The sequence below is a fragment of the Neomonachus schauinslandi genome, chromosome 1, assembly GCF_002201575.2.
Source record: "Neomonachus schauinslandi chromosome 1, ASM220157v2, whole genome shotgun sequence".
Classification (NCBI taxonomy): Eukaryota; Metazoa; Chordata; class Mammalia; order Carnivora; family Phocidae; genus Neomonachus; species Neomonachus schauinslandi.
The window spans coordinates 155,827,282-155,853,192 of record NC_058403.1 but is presented as its reverse complement, the minus strand read 5'-3'; the positions used below and the strand labels follow the sequence as shown (position 1 = coordinate 155,853,192).

Genomic DNA, 25,911 nt, shown 5'->3' with positions numbered 1-25,911 from the left:
CAAACACCACCAAATAGGAATAAAGATCATTCAAAAGACCAAGCAAAAGAGAAAGAGTTACCATATTCCTGCAGAAATAGCAGCAAAAAGAACAAAAATTAAAAATTTTGACATAGAGAAAGATGGCAGAGTAGGAGCACCATGCATCTGTCTCCCCCACTAGATAATGATTGCACTGGCAGAACCTGTCTGATACAGCCATTTTAGAACTCTGGAGTCTATTGAAAGCTTGCAATTTCCAGGGGGAAGGCTTGGACAGTAATTGTGGTTAATTTCCACCCATTTTAGCTCTAAGCATAGTAACACTTACCCAGCCATCACTCCCAGCCATGTGGCAGGCAGCTGTTCAGATTTCCTGGAGCAACTAGCACACAGCCTGTTGGAACTAGGGTGGGCAAAAAAGGACCTTGTCCTCCAAATGTTGGAGATCTGATCCCTGATTGGTGCTTCTGACCACAGAGGTACAGACAAATAGGCAGGTGGCCATTGTTTCATCTCCCCTCACTGTTGCAAGCCACCTCCTCTCCTCACCCCCACTTGACTTCCAGGGGATTTAAAGGGCCAGTGCTTTTTCCTCCCTTCATTTTTTGCTTTTTCCCCCTTGGAGAGCCAGACCTTAAAGACCAAGGACATGCAAAAACAACAACATATGGGAAGAATTAGTGACCATGCATGCTCAAGGAAAGTCTCAGAAAAGACCTAAGTTTACACTGCAGGATAATTCTCAACACAGAGACAGGCCACAAGATTCATATAAATAAAGACAATACACAATGGAGTAGAAAAATGAAAAATTCACTAAAGGGATTCAAAGGCTGATCTGAGCAGGGAGAAGAAAGGATCGGTGATCTTGAAGATAGGACAATGGAAACTATCAAGGCTGAAGAACAGAAAGAAAAAGATTGAAAATAGTGAACAGGCCCTAAGGAATTAGTGGGACATCATAAGAAGACTAATATATGCATCATAGGAGTTCCAGAAGGAGAAGAGAAAAGGGGGCAGAGAGAAGATTTGAAGAATAATAAATGAAAGTTCCAAAATTGGATGAAAGACATGAATATAAACATCCAAGAAGCTCAGGGAACTCCAAGTAAGAGGAAATCAAAGAGCCCCACACTGAAACATTATTGTAATCAAACTATCACAGGATAATCAAAAGCCAAAGCCAGAGTATTTTAAAAGCTGCAAGAGAGAAGCAAATCATTACATACAGAGGATCTTCAATAAGATTATCAGCAGATTTCTCATTACAAACTTTGGTGGTCAGAAGACAGTGGGCTGATATAGTCAAAGTGCTCAGAGAAAAAAACTGTTAACCAAGAATTCTGTATCTGGCAAAACTGTCCTTTAAAAGTGAGGGAGAAGATAAGACATTCCCTGATGGCTGGGTGTAATACTGTACCATTTTATCATGTGTAACCACCACTACAGAACTATTTCATCACCAGAAAGTTCTCCATCATGCTGTCCTTTTATAATTAATATTTAGCCTTCTATGGACACCCCTCCCCTCCAATCCCTAAGCCCTGGCAATCACTAATCTCTTCTTCAGCTCTATAATTTTATCATTTTAAATGGAATCATATAGGTAATGACTTTTGGGGATTCCCCCCCACTCAGCATAACTTCCTTGAGATCCATCCAAGTTGTTGTATGTAGCAGTTCCTTTTTATTAAGGAATTGTATTCCCTGGTATTTATGTACCACAGTTTCTGCAGCTATCCACCCATTGTAGGGCATTTTGATTATTTCCAGTTTTTGGCTATTATGAATAAAGCTTCTATGAACCAAAAAAATAAAAAATAAAAAAGACATTCCCCGATGAACAAAAGTGAAGGAGTTTGTCCTATGAGACCTGCCCTGCCAGAAATGCTCAGGGGAGTCCCGCACAGTGAAATGAAAGGAAATCAGACAGTAACTTAAAGCCCTATGACAGAGTAAAAATCTCAATAAAGGTATAATATGGGCAATTTTAAAAGCTAGTAAAAATGTATCACTGGTTTGTAACTGTACTCGTTTTCTACATGATTTAAGAGACTAATACATTTAAAAGAATTTTTAGTTTATGTTTTAGGGCACACAGTGTATGGAGACCTAAGTTTGTGACATCAGCAACCAAACGGATGAAGATAGAACTGTAAGGGAGCAGAGTTATTAAAGTTAAGGTGGTATAGATTCAAATTTGAGTGTTAACAACTTTAGGATATTAAATATAATCCCCATGGTAACCACAAAGAAAACGGCTATAGAATATACACAAAAGGAAATGAGAGAGGAATTTAAACATTTCACTACAAACAATCAACTAAACACAAAGAAAACAGTATTGCAGGATACGAGGGACAAAAACTATAAGGCATACACTAAACAAAAAGTACAATGACAGAAGTCCTACCATATCATTAATTACTTTAAAGGTAAATAGGCTAAACTCTCCAATCAAAAGACTGAGACTGGCAGAATGGATAACACATGATTCAACTATATGCTGTCTACAAGAGCCTCACTTGAGATCCAAAGAAGCAAATGGGTTGAAAGTGAAAGGATGGGGAAAGATATTCCATGCAAATAGTAACCAAAAGAGAGAGCAAGGGTAGCAATACTAGGATCAGACAGAAAAATTTACCAGAGACAAAGAAGGACCTTATATATTAATAAATGTCCAATACAACAAGAAAATATAACAATTATAAACATTTATGCACCTAATGATGGATTACCAAAATATATGAAGCCAAAACTTACAGATGGAAGGGAGAACTAATTCTGTAATAATAGTTAGAGACTTCAATATCCCCCTTGCAATAGTGGAAGACAGCAGACAGAAGATTAGGAAACAGAAGACACCTTAAGCATTGCAATACACCAACTAGATGTAATAGACACACACAGAAAACTCTACCCAACAACAGAAGCATACACTCTCAAGTGCAAATGGGGCATTTTTCAGGATGTCCCAAATATTAGGGCCACAAACTAAGTTTCAATAGATTTTAAAAAGATAGATATTGGGGCGCCTGGGTGGCTCAGTCGTTAAGCGTCTGCCTTCGGCTCAGGTCATGATCCCAGGGTCCTGGGATCGAGTCCCACATCGGGCTCCCTGCTCAGCGGGAAGCCTGCTTCTCCCTCTCCCACTCCCCCTGCTTGTGTTCCTGCTCTCACTATCTCTCTCTCTCTGTCAAATAAATAAAATTAAAAAAAAAAAAAAGATAGATATTATACAAACTTCTCTGTCAACAACTGGATGAAGTTAGGAATTGTTAGCAAAACTGGAAAATTTCACAAAGTTGTAGAAATTAAAGAACACATTTTTTAAAAGATCTTATTTATTTATTTGACAGAGAGACACAGCAAGAGAGGGAACACAAGCAGGGGGAATGGGAGAGGGAGAAGCAGGTTTCCCACGGAGCAGGGAGCCCAATGCAGGGCTCGATCCCAGGACCCTGGGATCATGACCTGAGCCGAAGGCAGATGCTTAATGACTGAGCCACTCAGGCACCCCTAAAGAACACATTTTTAAACAACCAATGGACCAAAGAAGAAATCATAAGGGAAATTAGAAAAAAATAGAGATGAAGAAAACTGAGAACACAACAGAGCAAAACTTATGGGACAAGTGGAGAATTTACGACAATAAAACTTACATTTAAAAAAGAGACCTCAAATTAACAACCCAACTTTACAACTTAAGGAATTTCTAGAAAAAGAACAAATTCAACCCGAAGCTAGTGGAAGGAAGGAATTAATAAATTAGAGGAGTAAAACAAAATAGAGAATAGAAAACAGTTTTTCAAAAAGATCAATAAAATTGACAAACCCTTAGCTTAATGGACTAAGAAAAAAAAAAAAAAACAGAAGTTACTAAAATGACTACTGATCCTACAGAAATAAGAAGGATTAGGAGAGACTACTATCAACTGTGTGCCTCCAAACTGGACAACCTGGATAAAACTGACAAATTCCAAGAATCACAAAATCTACCAAGACTAAATCATGTAGGGGTGCCTGGGTGGCTCAATCGGTTAAGTGTCTGCCTTCAGCTCAGGTCATGATCCCAGGGTCCTGGGATTGAATCCCATATCCGGCTCCCTGCTCAGCGGAGAGTCTGCTTCTCCCTCTCCCACTTCCCCTCCTCCCTAGTTCATGCTCTCTCTCTCTCTCACTCTCCCTCAAATAAATAAATAAAATCTTTTTTTTTAAATTTTAAAAGATTTTATTTATTTTTTGACAGAGTGAGAGAGACAGTGAGAGAGGGAACACAAGCAGGGGGAGTGGGAGAGGGAGAAGCAGGCTTCCCGCTGAGCAGGGCGCCTGATGCAGGTCTCGATCCCAGGACCCTGGGATCATCACCTGAGCTGAAGGCAGATGCTTAACGACTGAGCCACCCAGGCGCCCCAAATAAATAAAATCTTTTTTAAAAAAGACTAAATCATGTAGAAATAGAAAATCTGAATAGGCCTATGCCTAGTAAGATTGAATCAGTACTCAAAAATCTAATACTAAACCTTTTTAAACTTTTCTAAAATATTGAAGAGGAGGGAACACCTCCTAATTCATTATTTGAGAGCAGCATAACCATGATACCAAAAGCAGTCAAAGACACTTACAAGAAAAGAAACTATAGACCAACCTCCCTTATGAACATTCATGCAAAAAAAATCAACAAATGCTCTGCTAGACACTGGCTGGCACTTAGGATTCTGGAGGAAACAGGTGACACACGCTTATTAGCATATGGAATTCAGTCAAATATTAGAAGGATTATACTATACTTATATTAGAAGGATTAGTAGCAAGTGGGACTCATTCCTGGAATGCAAGGATGTATTATCAATCAGGGTAATACACCACATTAACAGAATGAAGGAAAAAGACCACATGATCATCTCAATTGGTACAGAAAAAGGATTTGACAAACATGATAAAACCCTCAGCAAAATAGGGATAGAAGGAAACTACCTCCATATAATAAAAGCTATATATGAAAAGCCCACAGCAAACATCATACTTAGTGGTGAAAGACTGAAAGATTTTCCTCTAAGATCAGATGGTAAGGATGCCTGCATTCACCACTTGTATTCAACATAGTACTGGAAGTTCCAGCCAGAGTGATTAAGTAAGAAAAAGAAAAGGCATCCAAGTTGGAAAAGAAGAATAAAATTAGCTGTTTGCAGATGACATAATCTTCTATGAAGAAAACCCTAAAGACTACAACAAAGCTGTTAGAATTAAATGAATTCAGCAAAGTAGCAGGATACAAGTCAACAAAGTAAAAAAAAAGCTGTTAGAATTAAATGAATTAAGCAAAGTAGCAGGATACAAAGTCAACAAAGTCAACAAAATGCAGTTCTATACATAAATAATGAAAACTCTGAAAAGGAAAATAAAAACAGTCCCATTTACAAATAGCATCCAAACAATTCCATTTGCAATAGCGAACAAAGTTAAAAACAGAAATACTGTATGCTCCAGCAATTTATACTTTTGGGAATATACCCAGAGGAATTGAAAGCAGAGTATTGAAGAAGCATTTGCACACCCATGTTTACAGCAGCATTATTCACAATAGCTAAAATGTGGAAGCAACCCAAGTGTGCATGATGGATGAAAGGAGAAACAAAATGTCTAGACATAAATGGAATATTATCTAACCTTAAAAAGGAAGGGAACTCTGACACATGCTACCACATGAATAAAATTTGAAGGCATTGAGGGAAATAAGCCAGTTATAAAAGTCAAATATTTTATGATCCCACTTCTTTGAGGTACTTGGAGTAGTCAAAACCTTTAGGACAGAAAGCACAGTGGTGTTGCCAGGGACTGAGGGGCAGGAGAATGGAGAGGTATTAGTTACAGGGATAGGGTTTCAGTTTTACAAGGTGAAAAGATCTGGGGGTTTGGATGGTGGGGACGGCTGCACAACAACATAAAGGTACTTAGTACCACTGAACCAGACACAAGTGGTTAAGATGGTAAATTTTGTATTATGTGGATTTTATCACATTAAAAAAGGAAATAAAATGAAATAGAGACCCCTTTTGCCCCCACAAACTCAAAAGCGATGCTCTGCTAGACCCTGGTTGGCATTTAGCATCCTAGAGGAAACAGGTGATACATACTTAGCTCTGGTTCCTATATGGCTACCTGGCTTTTTTTTTTTTTTTTTTTGAGGTGGGGAGGGGCGGGGAGGGGGGAGAGAGAGAGAGAGAGAATCTTAAGCAGGCTCCATGCCCAGACTTGGCAGACTCGGGGCTCAATCTCACAACCCTGAGATCACGACCTGAGCCCAAATTAAGAGTTGGACACTTAACCGAATGAGCCACCCAGGCGCTCCCTTAGTACCTGGTTTTTTGTTCATTTTCCTTGTCTACTTTGGCACTGTGGCTTGTTCTGCTCACTCTTAAACCCTGTGGGAGGTGTGCTGTGTGAGCCTGTCTCCCTGCATGTGGGCCTGGTCTTTGTTTCAGCACAGGGAAATTTTCATCCGTCACTACGCTGGCTTTTGCCCCTCCATTCTGTGTGCGGCCATCTCCTGGAATTCCTTCCACATGAGCCCTGCATGTGGTCTCCCCAGGGTCCTATCACTTCATCTCCCTATCCTTTCCCTCAGAGTTCTGGGAGCTGTCATCAGCTTAATTAACATGGTCACCCTTGCCCACTCAATGGCGGGCTGCATCCAGTCCTCATTGTGGTCTTGACCCCTGTGGGCTTGTCTGCACCCAGGTCTGCCTCTCTAGCGGTAGGGGTGCAGCTTCTTGGGAGGAATTAAGATGTTTGTCCTGATTCTTCAGGATTTACATTTACTTGGATTTCTCACACGCATCCCTTAATGAATGTACTTTCTCATGCTTCTGGTGACATTTTCCTGTTTGTGTGTCCTTTGAGCTGCACGTCGGTGCAAGTCCAATACCAGGGACTTCAGATGAGTTGTGTCATTTTGATCATGTGTCCAGATGGAGCCTGGGCTGGAGGCGGATGTGCAGGCTGGGTTTCCCCTGAGCCGTGGGGACTCATGTCTGAGTGGCAGCCTGGTTGCAAGTGCCTAGCATGGCTGCCAAGCAAGGTTTCGCCTCAGCCAGAGGTAGGCACTGGCATGTGTTTTCTGGAGCTTGTGGTGCCTCTTGTGTGGCTGGCCTTGCTCTGGGGGCCCTGGCTGCTGCAAGACTGATCCTCATCTTCACCTCTGGCTCACTGCAGTGACAGGGTGTCTGAGTTGCTTCCTGCTCATTTTCCGACATACTGGCTGGGCTGGGTTTTCCTGGAGAAAGGTTTGCATGGTTTCCAGGAGGGGATGTAGGCTTAATTTCTCTTTTCTCTTCTTTTAGCCAATGTGGCAGAATCTGAAAGGGGTTCGGTTGGGCTTCATCTCATCTGAGCAGCTCTGCTCATTCTTCTCCTGGGTCCCATCACCTCTCTGGCTGCAGGAAGTGCTGAGCTGATGCTGGTGTTCAGGCTCTGCAGCTTCCCTCAGGCTGTCCTGGGGTCCTTGTGCTCCCTTCTGTATCCAGGGGTCCATCTTCCTGGGCTGGGCTCCCCTTGGCCCTCACTGGAGGGACTGTGGTGTGAGCATCTCAAACAGATCACAGCAAGGCAGGCAGAGAATGGGGCTAGGACCCAGCACACAAAATTCAAGGAAATGCTACCCTTGGGGTCACACATGCACCTCTCTAAATGTTGTGCCCTGGGTACCTCACCCACCTCACCCCAGTCCTCCCTGGCCAAGAATGAATGATGCTGTTCTCTCAACCAAGGAGGCAGGACATGGCTCATCTTATAGCCCTTATGCACCCAGTCAATGTAGAGAGGCAAGTCCTTCAAAAGTCCTAAATTTGCCAAATAATTCTATTATTGAGATTTAATTTACATATCATAAAGTGCACCCATTTTGTGTGCCATTTGATGAGATTTGACAAATTTATACACCTGTGTAAGGACTAGCGTTATCAGGACACAGAACATTTTTATCACCCAAAAATTTCCTCATGCCCCTTTGTATCAACTCCCCCACCCTTCCCCAGCCACAGGCACCCAATGGGCTGATGTCGCCATTTGTTTTTTCCCTTATGAGCAAACCTCTAAGATGGCCCCTAGTGACACCTGCCTTCTCAAAGGTATTCACACCCTGGAATGTGGGCTGAGCCCAGCAGCTTGCTTCTAACCAATGGAATGTGGAATGGGATGTCACTTCTGCAGTTAGGTTACATAAGATCATGACTTCCATCTTGCTAGCAGAACTCACTCTGTTGGCTTTGTGGCTTGTACACTTTGAAGCAGCAACCTGCTGTATCAGAGAGCCCATGTGGCAAGAGACTGAGGGGGGCCTCTGGCCTACAGCCAGCAAGGAATCAAATCCTGCCAACAGCAACGTGAGTGAGCTTGAAATTGGCTCCTGCCCCAAGTGCAGTTATGTGTCTCTAATACAGCCACTCTTCCAATGTTGGAACAGACTTCTCATTTGCTGTTGTATATGTTTTTTAATAGAGACTTCATCTTTAAAAGCAGTTTTAGGTTCATGGCAAAACTGGGCAGAAGGCATAGAGCTTTCCTAAATATTCTGTCCTCCCACCTGCTTTCCCTCACCATCGATATACATTTGTTACAATCAATGAACCTCTACTGACACATCATTATCACCCCAAGTCCATAGTTTCCATGAGGGTCCACTCTTAGTGTTGTGCATTCCATGGATTTTGACAAATGTGTAATGACATGTATCCATCATTAGGGGTATCATACAGAGTCCTTTCATTGCCCTAAAAATCCTCTGTGCTCCACTTACTTATCCCTTCTTCCCCCCAAGCCCTGGCAATCACCGGTCCTTTCATCATCTCCATAGTTTTCCTTTTCCAGGATGTTCTACAGCTGGAATCATACAGTTGTAGCCTTTCTGAAAAACCTTCTTTCACTTAGTAATATGCTTTTAAGATTCCTCCCTGTCTTTCCATGGCTTGATAGCCCATTTCCTTTTAGCACTGAATGATATACCCTCATTGGGTTGTGCCAAGTTTGTTTATCTATTCACCTACTGAAGGACATCTCAGTTGCTTCCAAGTTTTGGTAATTATGAATAAAGCTGCCATAAACATCTATGTGCAGGTTTTGTGTGGACATATGTTTTTGGCTCCTTGGAGTGTAATTGCTGGATCATATGGTAAGAGTATATTTAGCTTTGTAAGAAACTGCCAAACTGTCTTCCAAAGTGGCTGTCCCATTTTGCATTCCCTCCAGCCATGGATGAGAGAGTTCCTGTTGTTCAGCATCCTCACCAGCATTTGGTGCTGTCAGTCTTTTGGATTTGGGCCATTGTAATAGGTGTATATAGTAGTATCTTACTGTTTTAAGTTGCAATTCCTTAATGACATCTGATGTTGAACATCTTTTCATATGTTTATTTGCCATCTGTATATATTCTTTGATCAAGTGTCTGTTCAGATCTTTGGCCCATTTTTAAATAGGTTGTTCAGTTTCTTATTATTAAATTTTAAGGGTTCTTTGTATATTTTGGATAACAGCCCTTTATCAGATACGTATTTCATAGATATTTTCTCCCAGCCTGCAACTTGTCTTCTCATTCTCTTGACTTTCATAAAGCAGAATTGTTAATGTTCATTGAGTCTAGCTTACCAATTCTTTCTTCATGGATTGCCACTTTGGGATTGTGTCTAAACATCACCAGACCCAAGGTCATCTAGATTTGCTCCTATGTTATCTTCTGGGAGTTTTATGGTTTTGCATTTTACACTTAGGTCGATGATGTATTTTGAGCTAGTTTTTAAATGAAAGGCATAAAGTCTGTGTCTAAATTTATTATTTTGCATGTGGATGTCCAGTTGTCCCAGCACCATTTTTTGAAAAGTTTATCTTTGCTCCACTGTATAGACTTTCTCCTTTGTCAGAGATCAGTTGACTATATTTGTGTGAGTCTGCTTCGAGCTCTCTATTCTGTTCCACTGATTTATTTGCCAGTAACACAGGGCTTGATTACTGTAGTTTCTTTGTAAGTCTTGAAGTTGAGTAGTGTCAGTCCTCCAACTTGGCTCTTCTCCTTTAATAATGTATTGGCTATTCTGAGTCTTTTGCCTCTCCGTATAAACTTTAGAATCAGTTTGTCAGTACCCACAAGATAACTTGCTGGGATTTTGATTGGGATTGTGTTAAATCTATAGATCAAGTTGGGAGGAACTGATATCTTGACAATACTGACTCTCCTTACCTATAAACATGAACTAGCTCTGTTTATTTGATTCTTTGATCCATCATCAGAATTTTGTATTTTTCCTCATATAAATCTTGTACATATTATATTAGTTTTCTTTTTTATTTTATTTTATTTTTTAGAAAGAGATTGTACAAGTGGGGCAGGGGGTGGGGAGGGGCAGAGGGATAGGCAGAGAGAATCTTAAGCAGGCTCCATGCTCAGTGGGGAGCCCAACTCGGGGCTCAATCTCATGATCCTGAGATCATGACCTGAGCTGAAATCGAGTCAGATGCCCGACTGACTGAGCCACCCAGGTGCCCCTTGTTAGTTTTATGTGTAAGCATTTCTTTTTTGAGAGTGCTAATGAAAATGGTATTGTGTTTTCAACTTCAAATTCCACTTGTTCATTGCTGGTACATAGGAAATGAAGTTTTGTATTCTGTATTCTGTAACCTTGCTATAATGGCTTACTAGTCCAGGAGTTTTTTGATGATTCTTTGAGATTTTCTATGTAGATGATCATGTCATCCACCAACAAAGTTTTATTTCTTTCTTCCCCGTCTGTATACAGGTATTTCTGCTTTTCTAAACTTCGTATTAGGCCACTTTCCTTTTATAAAAGACCTACATTAGTACCTGCTAACCGAAAGAAAACTAAAGAGGAAGACATCCTTGCTTTTGTTCTTGATCTTAGTGGGAAAACTTTAAGTATGATGTTAGCTGTGAGGTTTTTGTAGATGTTCTTTATCAAGTTCAGGAAGTTCTCTATTCCTAGTTAACTGAGAACTTTTATTATGAATGGGTGTTAGATTTTATCAAATGCTTTTTCTTCATCTATTGATATAATCATGTGATTTTTCTTCTTTAGTTTGTTGATATGAGGGATTACATTAATTGATTTTCAGACATTGAAACAGCCTTGCATACCTGGAAAAAAATCCCACTTGATCATGATGTACAATTCTTTTTATTCATTGTTCAATTCAATTTGCTAATATTTTGTTGAGGCTTTTTACATCTGTGTCCATGAGAAATACTGGTCTGTAGTTTCCTTTTCTTGTAATGTCTTTGCCTGGATTTGGAATTAGGTTAATGCTGGTCTTACAGAATGAGTTAGTAAGTATTCCCTCTGTTTCTATCTTTTGGAATAGATTGTAGAGAATTGGTAAAATTTCTTCCTTAAATATTTGGTAGAATTTGCCAGTAAACCCATCTGGGTCTGGTGCTTTCTGTTTTGAAGGTTATTAATTATTGACTCAATTTCCTTAATAGATACAGGCCTATTCAGATTGACTATTTATTTGCTGCATATATTTTTAAAAGTATATATATATATATGATTTTTTTTCTTTTCTTTTCTTTCTTTTATTCTTTCTTTTCTTTCCTTGCCAAGATAGGGCAGTTGAGTTCATGGCAGTTAATGCATACAGGCCATGACTCTCCTGGAAATAAAAATGAAGTGTTGGTGCTCAGGGATGGCTCAGCTGGCTAAAGACCAGCGACTGGAGCGCATCTCCAGGATTCTGCTATACATGTGTGTATATGTGTGTGTCCTCTTGCCAGGTTCCTGGAATCTGGGAGGCTGCCTGCATCTCCCCAGCTCATCTCTCTCTCTCTCTCTCTCTCTCTCTGAGATGGAAGGGAGTCACCCTGAAAAAGTCAGTGATGGAACCCTCCCCTCCCCCAACCCGGTCAGCCCTGGCAAGAGACCTACATGCAGATCTGGGTATTTTTCAGGGTGACTCCCAGCTTTCTAGGAGACAGAATCTTGCCTGAGAGCGCCGGTGGTTTTGCATCACCTGCAGGAGACTCTGGGCAGAAGATTCTCCATGGCAGGATGTGGGCCAACAAGACATGGGTACTTAAGAACATGACTCCCTAGGGGGCATCAAAGCCTTGGGCTGGCTTCCACCTTAGGTCTTTGCACTTGCTCTCCCTTTGCCTGGAACCCTCTTCCACCAGATCTCTGTGCAGCTTCCCATGCTCACGAAGTGCCCGGGTCAAATGAGGCTTTCTCTTGGAAGCCTGCCCTGCCCCTCCACTTCAGCCTCCTTCTCATATCACTGTCTATTTTCCTCTGGCACATGTCAGTATCTACAAGTCACATCTGTGGGCCAAATGTCAGCTCCATGAGGCAGGGCCTTGCTTATCCTTAAAGAACCTAGACCTGGGCCTGACCCAGAATAGGAGCTCACCCCGTGTTTGGGTGTGAAGGGATGATTCCTTGCTCCTGATGGGCCTCACCTAGTGCCCCAGCCTGACTCGGCCCAGCCCTGCTGGGCCTGGTGTCAGCAGAATGCACCAGGGTGGGAACTCCTTGATGCCTCCTGCTGGCTGAAGGCCGCTCTGGGTGGGGAGGGGACCAGCCCCATGTGGCTCCACCTACCTGACCTCTTCCCAACCCCCCCAGCTCCTCTGCCCAAAAGGACATGCCCTCTCCCCAGAGTCATCCAATAGAGCTTTCCAGAAAAGTGGAAGGTAGCGCAGGGCGAGGGCCCTGGATGGGAGGGTAGGCGGCTGTACCGTTCTGCTCCTGGTGGTTATGGGGGTCCCAGGATGACAGCCAGTGATGGAACCCTCCCCTCCCCCCACCTGGTCAGCCCTGGCAGGAGACCTACATGCGAATCTGGGTGTTTTTCAGGGTGAAGTTCAGATCATCCAGGGCCTCCTCCATCTCCTGTGTGTTCTGGATGAGTGAGAGGTTCTGTTCCTCTAGCTTCATGAAGACGTCCAGGAGCTGCTGGGGCTCTGTGAAATACAGCTCCAGCTCCTGCAAGCAGAGCCACGTGTGCAGGCTGGCTGGGCAGCGCAGGGGGACCAGCTCCTGCAGCCCCTCCCAGAGTGGGGCCACTGACCTCCCCGTCGCTGTCTGGATCCTCATACATAGTGGAGATAGAGCTTGACCTGCAGAGAGATGTGGGGTCAGGGCACTGCTGCCCAGCCTGGGGGCAGAGGTCTGGTGGTCGCCTTACCCCACCCCCAGTGGTGAAGCCTCCCGGCATCACCAGGGCACCTTCCCGTTCCCTGTGCCCTCATCCCCTCCTCCTCCCACCAGCTGACCTGGGGAGGGCACTAGTCCCCCTCTTGGCCCCATAGCTGTCACACAGCAGTCAGGGGAAACGTTCAAAATTCAATTAGTTCATGTCGTTTCAGTTAGAATAAAACTCAGCCTCCTCCCTGGAGCTTATAGGGCCCCTACTGCCCCCTCACTGCCCTCTGCTACCCCTGAAGTTACTCCGCTCCTGTCCTACCAGCTCTCTTTCTGTTTCTCTGGGTGCTGACCCTACCGCAGGACCTTTGCACCCACAGCTCCCACTGCTAGGGTTGTCCCGCCCCATTTACCATTTATTTTTCTAAGAGGGCCTTTTCTGCCCACCTCCCCTATCTAGATTTGCCCTTGGCTCTTGTCCTTGATGGTCCTACTCAGAGCTATCCTGTGATACCTCAGAGCTTTCCTGCAGCTACCTCTGACTGATCCTGAGCACCGCACAGGGGCAGGGACTCCTCTGGGCCGGCCCTCAGGGTTGTGGGAAAAACTGTGAGCTTTGAGCACTCAGCGTGGGGCCCTGGAAGGCCCTGCTGGAGGGGACCTGACCTCAACTGACTTCCAAACCTGCTTTCATCGCCCCTCCTGGCCTCCTTCGGCCTGGGCCCTTGCCCTGGGTGCAGGTTCTGCAGGCTGAGAAGCAGGTGGGGCAGGCTCATAGCCAGAGGCATCTGGGCTCCACTCCTAGGAACCCGGGCTGAGGCCTGCCTGACTCCAGGCTCTGACCTACCTCACAGGGAGAGGTGAGAAGTGCAGGGCTCTGTGGGAGCCCCAAGGGGAAACCCTGGAAGACTTCCCAAAGGAAGGGCCACAGTGACAACCAAAACACTCACCAGGCCTGTGCCTCGTACTGAACACTTGGCAAATGAGGAACATGCAGCTTAGAGAACTGGCTACCCACCCATCCAAGGTCACCTGCAGGACACTGCTGGCCCACAGGTGCCTGAGAATCTGCCCTCCAGATGGACAGTAGTCAGTGGGGTGGGCTGGACTTTAGCCCCCACTTGCTCTCTCAACTGAATGCCTTGTGTAGCCCACAACCTGCCCAACTGTACTCAGTGGCCCTGGTCACATGGCTAATAGATGGAGGGACCCGGGATAGTGTGATCCTAGACCTCTCTTCTGAGGGACTGCCCCAACATGGAGCCTCGAAGGCAATGCAAGCAGGGGAAGCATGCATAGCTAACCTTTTAGAACCTCTGTTCAACAATAAACTGGAAAGGACAGTGCCCACTGGCCAGGGTTGCAGGGATCAAAGTTAACCTGAGGCTTGTGCCTGGCCCACCAATGGTGGCTGGTATTCTCCACAAGGCACGACTATGATGCATAAAGATGAAAGTGAGCTCAGAAACTGGTAGGATTCAGGGCCCCTTTCAGCCCAAGAAGCATCAGTTTGGAACGTGGGAGTTTGGGTGAGGAGAACATCAAAGCGGGGGGCGGTATGCTTACAGGGGCGTGGAGATTAAGAGCAGGTGGGGGACAGAACCATGGGAGAGGGTTGCCAGGCTGTTGTAGAGAAGGAAGGACAGAGGATGGTGCACTTAAGGGATGAGCAGAAGATACAGACCTTGCAAAGGAGAGTGACAGGGAGCTCCTGAGCCCCTGGGCCACCCATTCTCTCCAACCCCTGTGCCTTGTCTAAGCCGATAAACTAGAAAGCTTCCAGAAGAAAACACAGGAGAATATTTCAGTGACTTTGGGATTGGCAAAGATTTCTTAAATAAGACATAATATGCACCAATCATAAAAGCAAAGATTGGCTAATTGGACTCAAAAGAATAACATTGAGAGAGTAATAAGACAAGTCACAGACTGGGCAAAGATATTCATACTACACTTTTACACGAAGGACTGGCATCCAGATATATAAAGAATATAAAGAACTAATAGAAAACCAGAAGCAAAAGACCAATAATCCAATAAAAATGTACAAAAATTGAATAGACACCTCACAAAGGAGGATATCTGAGTGGCCATCATATTTGTCATCATGAAAATGTCATGAAGACCATCATGAGATACTACCCCACCCTTGTATTAATCCTGTCTTTTATTCTCCATGTTCTGATCTTTCCACCCCTGGGGCTGAGCTGACCTCTGACTGGACAGACTGTCCCTCCCAGGGCTAGCCAATTCCTAGAGAGAGTAAAGGACACACCCTCAAATGTGCTTTTCAAGGGCAAACCAACCAATCCAAGCTCTCATAGCTTGGGCCACTATCCCCTTGCCCTGATCGCCAGACAACTGAGGATACCCCTTGGCCCCAGAGCCCTGAAATTATTCAAGCCCATCGATCCTAAATCCATGTACCCTGCCTCATTTGTTCTTTCCTGCAGAAACCGCAAGAGGGGCTCCTGCCCACAGTTACCCCCCTCCCTCTGCCTCCGTAGCCCGCCTGTTGCCTCACCCTGTGGCCCCAGGCTGTGGCGTGTCCCCTCCTCATGGGAACGGAATTAAAAACCACCTTTTCAATGACATCGTCTCCTGATGTGTTGGTCTTACCAAACCTCACATTTTCTATTAAGACACTATTTTCAAACAACCCTGCCAGAATACCGAGACTGACAGGGACTTACAATAGCTGAATCCCACGATCTGACCTGACCGGGTAGGACCTGGGGCTTCTGGAACCCTCTTGCCGGCTGGCCCGAGCAGATAATGCGGCAGCCAGAGCAGGGGTCTGTTTGGCAGAAGCTGCTAATGCTTAACATAGACTCACCTCGTGACCCAGCAATCCCACTCTTATTTCCAACAAAAATAGTGCTCATGCAAAAGAGAGTGCTTATATAGAAAAGTACAGGAATGTTTGCAGCAGTTTTAATCAGAATAGGCAAGAACTGGGAACAACCCAAAAGGCTACCAATCAAAGAGAGGACCCAAAGAATGGGGCTTCTTCACAAGGTGGAACACTAAGCAGCAATGGCCAAGAACAGCCTGCTGCCGCACACAACCACGCAGACACGCAGTGAAGACATGCCGGGCCCAGAGAGCACACTGGCAAGGTGCTCAGTGCACCGAGTTTCAGAACAGGGAGAGTGGCCCAGGGCAACAAAAACCAAAATAGTGTGAACTTACTGGTGTGGGGTCTGACTGAGGAGGGCCTGAGGGAGTTCTGGACACCGGGAATGTTCTATGTGTGGACCTGGGTGTGATTACACGGGTACATATGTGTGTAAAAATTCAAGTGTTGTTCAATTAAGATTTGTTCATCTTGTGATCTCTCGATAGCATCAGTATGAGAGAAAAAAATAAAAGAAGACCTGAGTCTGATCATGTCACTGCTTTGCTGAAGCTTCCTAGCTCCTGTAGGCTCTGGACCTGAGGGTGTCAACTCTACCTGGCTGTGTATGCCCCAGTTTTCTCACCTGCCATGTGGGTACCCTCCAGGAGGTGGTGGGGCTTGGGGTGGCTGACTGGAGTAGCAAGGGGGCAGGGAGCAGGGAAGGAGGCAGGGGGCTGGGGCAGGAGGAGGTCTGTCTCATGGTCACTGGTCATGGCTGAAGAACACTGGTGGGTATATGTGGGGTGCTGGGCACTGCAGGAAGAAATCCAAGAGGTGTGTAAGAGATGTTTGGTGGTCCCAGAGGCAGGTGCTGGAAGGGCTAAGGGGCAAGAGTCCCTGGAGTTGGAACCTGGTCCCAGGAGGAGGCAGGGCCTTCAGCTGGAGCATCCAGGATGACTGAGAGAGCTGTCAGACACTGGAACGACTCTGCATGACCAGCAGACCCACCCCTGTGCCCCCTGGGACAGTGGATTTCATGTCAACTTGCCCAGGTCCAACATTATTCTAGATGTTTCTGTGAAGATGTTTATTAGATGAGATGAACAAATCAGTAGACTTTGAGTAAAGCAGCTGACCCTTCATAATGTGGGTGGGCCTCATCCAATCAGTTGAAGGCCTGAAGAGCAAAAGACTGACCTCCCACAAAGAAGAGGGAATTCTGCCAGTTCACTGCCTTCAGACTCACGCTGCAGCAGCAGCTCTTCTTCCCTGGGTCTCTACCTGCCAGCGACCTGCCTTGGCTCTCCAGTCTTGCTTGCTGGCCTGAGGGGGGCGGTCCAGATTTCATGGGACAGGTGAGCACCCTGGCAGTGGCCCCTGGCGCTGTGAAGGCGAGCACCTGATAGCTATCTGAGGGTGTGGTCAGTGTCCCTTCCCATAATCACATATCATGAATATCGCCCCAACAGCGCCAAAAGGCCAGGGGCTAGCCAGAGGAAGCTGAGAAGGACTGCCTCCGGATGCACCCTGGCTGTGCTGCTAACGGATAGACAGCGAGATGTGCAGGGTCAGCTCTCCAGTAAAAGGAAGGATGGGTGTAAGAAAATCACCTTTGCCTGTATTTAGGTTGAATCATGAGGAAATGCCGGTATTCATTTGAGCTATGGAACAGCAACTTCATACGGTTCAATGTACTGTTAACATAAAAATGGCTGGAAAGGGGCACCTGGGTGGCTCAATGGGTTGAGTGTGGTCATGGGCTCAGGCTCCGTGGGGAGTCTGCTTAGGATTCTCTCTCCCTCTCCTCTGTCCCTGCCCACCCTGCCCTGGCTCACACGCACGTGCTCTCTCTGTCAAATAAATAAATCAATCTTTAAAAAAAAAAACCGCAAACAGCTGGAAGGGTTTGCAGTAGATAACAAATCTCACTGCAGTACCACCTGTGGCTTCTTGGCCCAACAGTCTGGGTGGGGAGGGGCTGGAAGGAGAGGTACCAGGACTGGCGGGGGGGTGGGGGGCGGTAAGACTTCTCAGCTTATACCCTTCTATACAGTTGTGATTTTTCTGAATGTCTTACTTAGAGAACCCCTAAAACTAAACAAATTTTCAGCGAGGGAGGAGGAGAAACTGGGGGTGACCCAGCAGCAAGGGGAGGTGGGGGGTATGGCTCTGGCCTTGTAGGCAGAAGGGTTTTTAAGTGGGGTGGGGACAGGTCTGCATTGGCTCACGGATCTGTTCGGGGTTTCTGTTTGTCCCTCTCACGTTTTTAACAAGATTTGAAAGTAACTGTCACACTTAAATCTGGGTAATTTTTGTAAAAATCCAGACTATGGCTTCTCTCGAAAGGCTCTGGAGCTCTGGCCTCCTTGGCAGGCGGCACGTGCCCTCCCGTTTAGTGCGCCCAACTTGGCTGCCTGCACCCGTTTATATTTGACTGTCCTGTTAGCACCCGAGTGGACCACCTCAGGCATAAGTTGATTGAATTGGACAGAAATAAAACTGTTTAGAAAACATCTTGATTTTGGTGCTTAAGTCCGACTCTATACCCTCCATGTGGGAAACAGCCCCTCCTCATGGTCTCACCCTTCCCGGAGAGGCTGGGCTCGTCCTGGGCCCCCCTGGCCTGGAGTCACTGGGGTGCACTCCCTACCAGGCCCCAGCCACCTCGTTGCCCTACCCTAGACCCACTCACCCTTTGGGGTCTAGCCCGCTACTCATGCTGGGCTGGCTGCTATGCTGGAGGCTCATGGTGCTGGATAGGAGCCGCCCTGGCCGGGCCACCTGCGGGAACTTCCAGGGTTTCTTTGGGCCTTGCCCATCTGGAGGAAGCAGAGGAATTGTTTCCACGCACCCTAGCCCAGGGCAGGACACCTCCAGCTTGGGGCAGCCACGTACCTTTGGAGCTTGTTTTGCCCTTGTTCCCTGGTCCTACAGGAAGCAAGAGAGGGTTCCAGATGGCTTCAGCTAGAGCCAGACCTTCAGAAACACTGCTTGAGGGCACAGGGTTCCCCAGGACCCTCCCAACCCTCTTCCCCTCTTTCAGAAAGACATGCATGGGAGGAAAGCCCCTGGGGTCTGAGTTAGAGCAGGCCCTATCTTCCTCAAGTGGATGTGTGGGCCGAGCCATGAGGCCCTAAGGGGCACCTGCTGCCTCTGGCTGGGGCTTTGCGAGGCCTGGAAGGGGCCCAGCTTGTGGCCTGGACCCTACAAGGCCACTGCCAGCTGGGCTCAGGGTCTAGATGGACCCAGGGACCCACTTTCTCTTTTCTGCTACCTTTGTCCCCTATTGTGGAGAGTAAAATGTTCTCTTTCAGGGGCTTGGTGCCCTCCTTGGTCTTTTTGAGATCCAGGTGCTTCTTCTCCTTTTCTTCCAACCACTCCTTAGGCGACAGCTTGTATAGGAAGTCCTTGTAGATCTTGTAATGCTGCAGAGTGTCTTCAAATTTGGAGATTTCACTAGACCCGGAGAGGGGGTGGTGAGGTCAGGTTCTGCCTCCTGGGACACCCCTCCAGAGGGGACTGCCCCTGAAGCCTGGCCAAGCCTGGCATGCTCCTTGTTCTCCTGGGGACAGGCACAGCAGCACTGTTGTGCCAGGGAGAGGACACTGCCCTTCTGGGGACCAATGTGGGTCACACCTCTACAATTACAGCTCTCCGTGACTTTGGAGTTGCAGTGGACCCTGGGGACCCTCTCTGGGTGCCAAGTGAGCCCTGCCTCCTGGTGTGGCCTTGAGAAAGTCACTGAATCTTTTCTTGGCCTCTGTCACCTCATCTGAAAAATGGGCAGCTGCATCCTGCAGGGCTTTGAGTCCCTAAGCTATTTAGGTTTGAGAGTTGAAGCGATGAGGTTTGTGCTGTGCAGGGGCTCCTTTTGGCTACAGGAGAGGGGCGGAGGGAAGCGGCAGCAGACCAGGCAGCAGATCAGAATTGGCAGGCTTGCCCTTTGAGCTCACCTTTTGATGTTCATGATCTGGGTGGTCAGGTCCCGGATCTCAATGATCTTCTCCACCTTTGCTTTGGTCTCCTTCTCAGCCCTGGGGGTGGGGGTGGGGGTGGGAGCCAATCGCGGACTGTTAAAGGGGGCGTGTACCCTGCGCTGGGAGGGGAGTGGGGAGGTGCCAGGGGCCAGGTCAGGGGAGGGGGCAGAGGGGGGCTGGGCGGATGCAGGCAGGTTGGGCGCAGGTGCACAGTCCCCGGGGGGCACGGGGGTGGGGCGCGGCGGCGCGCCGGCTGCCCCTCCGCGGGGGCTCACACTCTCAGGGCCTGAACGGAGCTGCGGTCATTCTCCCGGAGAAACTCGTCGAACAAGGCTGCGTCCTTCTCCAGGGACTTCTCAGCCTGCTCCAACTGCGCCTCCTCCTTGGCCGCCAGCATCTCTAGCCGCTGGACCTCGCTCCGCTTCCTGTGCAGGGCGTGCTGAGGGCCACCCAAGCGGGGGTCAGGCTCCTGGCTGGGGGAGCCCCCTCCCCGGGCCCCCTGCGCACTGCAGCTGGGCCAACCTGGATAAGGAACATCTGCCGCTTCTGATTAAGGTAGTTGTTCATGTTATCAGATTCCATCTTCCTTTCTGCAAAGAGAGGAGGGAGGTCTCTGGGGGGCGGGGTGGGCAGTGCGAGAGACCCGAGCTGGGCCGAGGACGCCACTCCTGGCGTATGCTCTGCTGGCAGGTCCAGGTTATTACAGGGACTCTGGGAGATGGAGCTCTGTCTCTAGCAAAAGGAGAGAAGGCTCTGTTTATATATTACACTCTGCCTGGCTGGAGACTGGGCCAGGTGGGAAGTCCTTTCCTATGTCTGACTTGAGCCTCTCTTGCTGTAGTACTCTTCTCACCTGGAGTGAGACTCTGGACACCCCCGCCCTGGACATTTCATCCAGCTGGACCTAATAACAAAAGACCTATTAGGCCAGGACCTGCATTGGGGTGGTGAGAGAAAAATGGGGCAGCATGATCTCTCTTTAGGGTACTCTAAGCCCCCAGGATCCAATTTAGGTAGTAGCTAAGTCGACACACCAGGGTTTAAGCCCGGTGGGAGGAAATTAAAGTGGGCATCTGGAACACCTTCTGGAGGGCAAACAGAGAGGCAATGCAGCTGGGGCTAAGGGCCACGGGAGCCTCCTTCCCTTCTCTTTCTGGAGAGAAAGGCCTAGAAGCGCCCTGACTTTGGAGAGGCCAGGAACCTAGGAAAGGGCTGTGGAACCATGTGGCTCTCTGTGTTCTCTCTCAAACCCTCTCCTTTCCGGAAGACCCTGGTGTGGTGCGGGAGTCTTAAGTCTAGAAGCCTGGCAGAGACCCAGCCTGGCCTCTGTCTCCCTGGGCCACCTTGTGGGAAGGCCCTTCCCCCAAGGAGACCCAGCTCCCCACTGCAAGTCAAATCTGGGATATGGACAAGTCTTGTGCCTAAACCCGCTGGGTCCAATCTTCCCCATCTAGATGCAGCCTGCCTCTCCCAGGGTGGGACCAAAGTGACAAATGTGCAGTGCTGCTGTTCCCTCTCATGCAGAGCAGGGCACAAGAAGTGTCAAAGTGAGCTCAGGGCTCTCCACCTAAAACCACGCCATGGGGTCAGGGGTGGAGGCTGGGGGTCTCTTTGATTAATATTCACATTCAGTACACCTGCAGTCCAGTTGGGTTCCAGGACTTTATCATCTGGGCTGGTAGAATATTAATGCATATTCAGTACTTAAGATTTCCTACTGGGTCATAAAATTAATAATAGCTCACACACACCCCCCCACACAGTTCCTTCTCATTATATGTAGCATCTAAAGACATTTAATCACACAACCCACGAGGTCGACACTGTCATTGGCCAGGAGAGGAAACTGCTGTGCAAAGGAGTTGAAGAGCCGGCCCAGGATGGTGAGGTCACTCAATGCTGAAGCTGAGATCTGAACTCGGGGAACTTAGTTCCAGACTGACACCCTTTACCGTCAAGTTAAGGGACTATATTTTACATGTGTGCAGTCTGCATTCACGGGCACGGTAACGTTCGGAACGCGTGCAATACTGGGATTCAAAGGCTTTTAGATTTGCATTCCGTCTGGAATTAATCTGTGTGATGGCCGGAGGCAGGGTCAGACACAGAAAAGACCCCTCCCCCTTCCCCATTGCACCGCAGCCCTGACTCTCCAAGCAATTTAAAAGTGCTGCCCATGCACGAAGGGCAAGACCTGACTCCGGAAAAGGGGGCACCTTTGGTCATGTGGAGCTTCCACGCCGTGTTGTCGTGGAAGGCGCGCAGCCGCTCCGCCTCGGCGCGCATCTCCTGGTCCTGCATCTCGTCCTCCAGCTGCAGCTCCCGACGCAGGCTGGTGTGCTTGGCCGACACTTTGGACGAGTAAGTCATCTTTTGGTGCACCTGCAGGGTCGTCTTCTGCTCCCGCTCCTGGTGGGCGTGCCCAGGCGGAGTTGGGCGGGGCCAGCATCTATTTCTACCCCCTCCCCACCAAGCCTGGGATGAGCCTCCTTCCCTGGGCGTCACCACGCGTCCCAGGGTCGCACGGCCTTGAGGGAATGCACACGCGGAGCGGGGGCCCGAGGTGAGAACCTGGTCCAGGCTGCGCACTCGCTACGCGCAGAGAAGGCTGTGGAGCTGTGTGTGCTTGTGGGAGCGCCCCGGGGTGGGGGGTGGCCTGAGCACAGCTCCCTGGTTGAGAGGAAAGTGGGTAGGAAGCGCTTCCAGACAGCGGGGTGAAGGGGGGGTCACCAGGTGAAGTACAGGATGCCCAGTGAGATGTGCATTCAATAGTGCAGGGACATACTAACAGATGATTCCTCCTTTATCTGAAATTCGCACTTACTGTGATTTGCTAAATCTGACACTCCGAGGTTCAGGGAAACTAGATCTTCTGAGTTTCCAAAAGAAACTCGAAATCCATGGGGCGCCTGGGTGGCTCAGTCAGTTAAGGGTCTGCCTTTGGCTCAGGTCATGATCCCAGGGGCTCCCTGCTCAGTGGCGAGCTTGCTTCTCCCTCTCCCTCTGCCTCTCCCCCCACCCCAGCTCATGCTCTCTCTCTCGCTCTGGCTCTATTTCAAATAAATAAATAAATAAAATCTTAAAAAAAAAAAAAAGAAACTTGAAATCCTGAGTTTGATCTGCAAGCTCAGCAGTCAGTGTTGGCAATGATCGGGTTGCTGGGGATTTGCCCGCACCAGCTCCTCCCCACCCTGCCTGGCCTCCAGTCTGCCTCAGGGTTGCTCCCATTCCCAGCCCTTCACTTGGGAGGATCCTAGGATGGTGTGGGGGTGGGGGCTTTTCTTCCCTGAGGCCTAGTTCAGGTCTTTGGCTGCAGGGGCACCCAGCCCTGCCAGCTGCCAAGCCCTGGGGGTCTCCCCATCCTTCTATGCTAGGCACCCTAGCCCACAGAATCAGATAGGCCTTCATGAATCCTCTTCATTTGGCCTTTCCTGGGGCATTTCTATTTCCTGCTGGCCCTGCCAGGTGCAACAACCCATTCAGCCTCTAAAGGAGGCTGTTTAGGGAAACCTCATCTGTGAGGGGATTCAGCCTGAGGCCACTAGCTTTCATGTCTGTGTAGAAGAACAAAGTGGGGAAATACCACCTGCTAGAATCCCAATGGCAGAAGGTCTGTGCTTAGAAGAAATTGGGCCCCTGCTTGGGGTCAATGTGAGACTGGGGGGTTCTGCTGGGGTGTGGGGAGGGGTATCAGGTTTGTTTGATTTAAGAAGGCAGAGGCGACCCTGGAAGCAGGGCTAGGCTGGGAGAAGAAAATCCAGTCTTACACTGGAGAAAGAGAAAGGTCTCTTAAGTCAATGTCAGAGAAAGTTTTGTGTGTGTCTGCCGTGCTTCCCCACTTAGAGGCCTCTGAGAAGTGTGTGTTGCTCAGTATGGCTTTGAGGCATGAGGGGGTGCACAGCATGGCAGTAAGGTGGGGAAAACACTCATGGTGGCCCACCCAGAGCTTCTAGTGGGGAGGTCTGGGGTGGGGCTGGAAAATGTGCATTTCCTTATGTGTCTTTGTTCACTGGTTGGGTCTCAGTGGGAACCACTTCTCCAAGGAATCCCAGATACTGAGCCCTGAGTTGGGGCAGACAGAGTCAGAGCAAAAGGGAGCCTGGAACACACTGGCCATGCCCGTGCCCCCGAGAGTGTGTCCAGAAACATGGCCCATGCTGACCACTTCTCAGGGAAGATGCTCCCGGGTGAGTCCTCCCTGGGCCTGGCCGCAGGGATGCTTGCTTGCTCTGGCCATGCTGCAGGGGGTGGAAATGGACAGATGGGCTCTTGGATGGGGAGGCAAGACAGACTATGCTGGGGTGCAGACAAGGCATGGGCTAGGGGTTGGGGCTGGCTCCAGGATTCCCATGTATTGCTGAGGGGCATGCGTGTCTGTGTGTGCACGCATGTGTGCTTGGTTGTGTGTGTATCTGGCCTCCAAGAATTCCAGCGAGGGGGACTGTGCACAGCTGGAGCAGTTGCAAGGGCTGTGGTCTCCTGGGGGAGGTATGAGAGTCCCTGGGGTCTGAGATGGGCCTTGCAGGACAGAGAGAGTCTCAGGAGCGGATGGCCTCTCATGCAAGAGAAGCAGAAGCAAAGCCTGGTGCTGAGGCTAGGCCACAGTAGCTTCCAACAGCCCACTCTGACAAGACTCAGGAAGAGTAGGGATAAAACTGTGTAGGAACAGTGGGACAGGTCAGATACTGGAGAGCTAGTCAGGTTTTTGAATTGATTTTTTAAAAAATGGTGAGCCATTGGGGCGCCTGGGTGGCTCAGTCAGTTAAGTGTCCGACTCTTGATTTCAGCTCAAGTCGTGATCTCAGGGTCGTGAGATGGAGCCCCCATCAGGCTCTGTGCTCAACTTAGAGTCTGCTTGAGATTCTTTCTCTCTTTCTCCCTCTGCCCTCCCTTCACTCTCTCTAAATAAATAAACAAAATCTTTAACGAAATAACCACTGACTATTCTAGAGAGAGTGACCCAAAGAAAGTACTCTTCTGAGAAGGGCAATTTGGCTCTGCATGTGTGAGGGAGGGAAGAGTTGTGGGCAGACCAGTCCTAGATACTCACTGCACGAGACTTATTCCGCTCCTGTTCTCTGAGCAAGAAGAAATCCACATCTCCAGACATGTGGAAAGGATTTGCTGAATGGTCAGGAACAATCATGGACACTGGAGAGGGAGATACCTCATTGGAGAGATGAGCCAGCTCTTCCAAACAGTGGCCTGTGCCTCGGGAGTCCTGGCGCCCTCTCCGCCCAGCATGAGGAACTTGAAAGCACAAGCTAGTGGCAAAAGTTCTCTTGGATCCAGCTGTGCCTGAAGTCGAACCCTGGCCCTTCCAACTCCATAAACTCACCTGTCTGGTTTAATCTAGTTGGATGTGGGCTTCTGTCCGTGGCATCTGAAAGAGACCTGGTGAACACAGCCCCACCTGTGTCTCAGACCTCTGGCCCCTCTCATTTAAAGTCTCAGGAACCCCTATTCCTTAGAGGAGAGAAGCAAGAGGGGGGAGGAGATGGGGCCAGCTGGCAGGAGGTTGGCCCACTCCAGAGCAGAGGCACCTGCCTGCAGAGGGCAGTGGGCAGTGGGCACACCGGGTGAACATGCCTGTCTGCAGGATTCTCCAGGAGCCTCCCAGGGGAAGGCTGAGTTTGTGGGCAAGTGAGGCAAAGCACCCGAGGCCTAGGGGGTGGGGGTCAGGCAGGAATTTGGGAGATGGGGGCTGCCAAGGACCCCTGCTCTGCTGCTCCCCCTACCTCTATGGGTAAGGAAGAGGTTCCTGCTGCTCAGCTCAGCAGGGAGAGAACCCAGGAGGTACCAAACTAAGGGCTTAAAAATATGGATGTTTTCTCCCCTTATCCTTGATTTAGAGGAAAAGGGGTTCGTTGTAAGACAGAACAAAACAAAACAAAAAATTCTTGGAAGTAAAAGAGTATGAGAACAAAATAACTCCCCCACTTTGAAACAACTGCTGGTGACATTCTGG

General features: G+C 48.2%; 1 protein-coding gene across 1 annotated transcript in view; it reads right to left on the bottom strand.

Moving 5' to 3' along the window:
• Positions 1–25,089, bottom strand: part of CFAP100 (cilia and flagella associated protein 100) — a 31,257-nt gene extending 6,168 nt beyond the window's left edge. Inside the window, exons 1-10 of the mRNA XM_021695275.1 lie at positions 24,994–25,089; positions 22,160–22,352; positions 20,466–20,533; positions 20,219–20,382; positions 19,920–20,000; positions 19,241–19,422; positions 18,862–18,894; positions 18,659–18,785; positions 13,054–13,102; positions 12,817–12,968 (exon numbers count right to left, since the gene is read on the bottom strand). Coding sequence (XP_021550950.1) covers positions 12,817–12,968; positions 13,054–13,102; positions 18,659–18,785; positions 18,862–18,894; positions 19,241–19,422; positions 19,920–20,000; positions 20,219–20,382; positions 20,466–20,533; positions 22,160–22,352; positions 24,994–25,089 — 1,145 coding nt within the window. The remainder of the gene's footprint in view (positions 1–12,816; positions 12,969–13,053; positions 13,103–18,658; positions 18,786–18,861; positions 18,895–19,240; positions 19,423–19,919; positions 20,001–20,218; positions 20,383–20,465; positions 20,534–22,159; positions 22,353–24,993) is intronic.
• Positions 25,090–25,911: the final 822 nt, after the last annotated feature.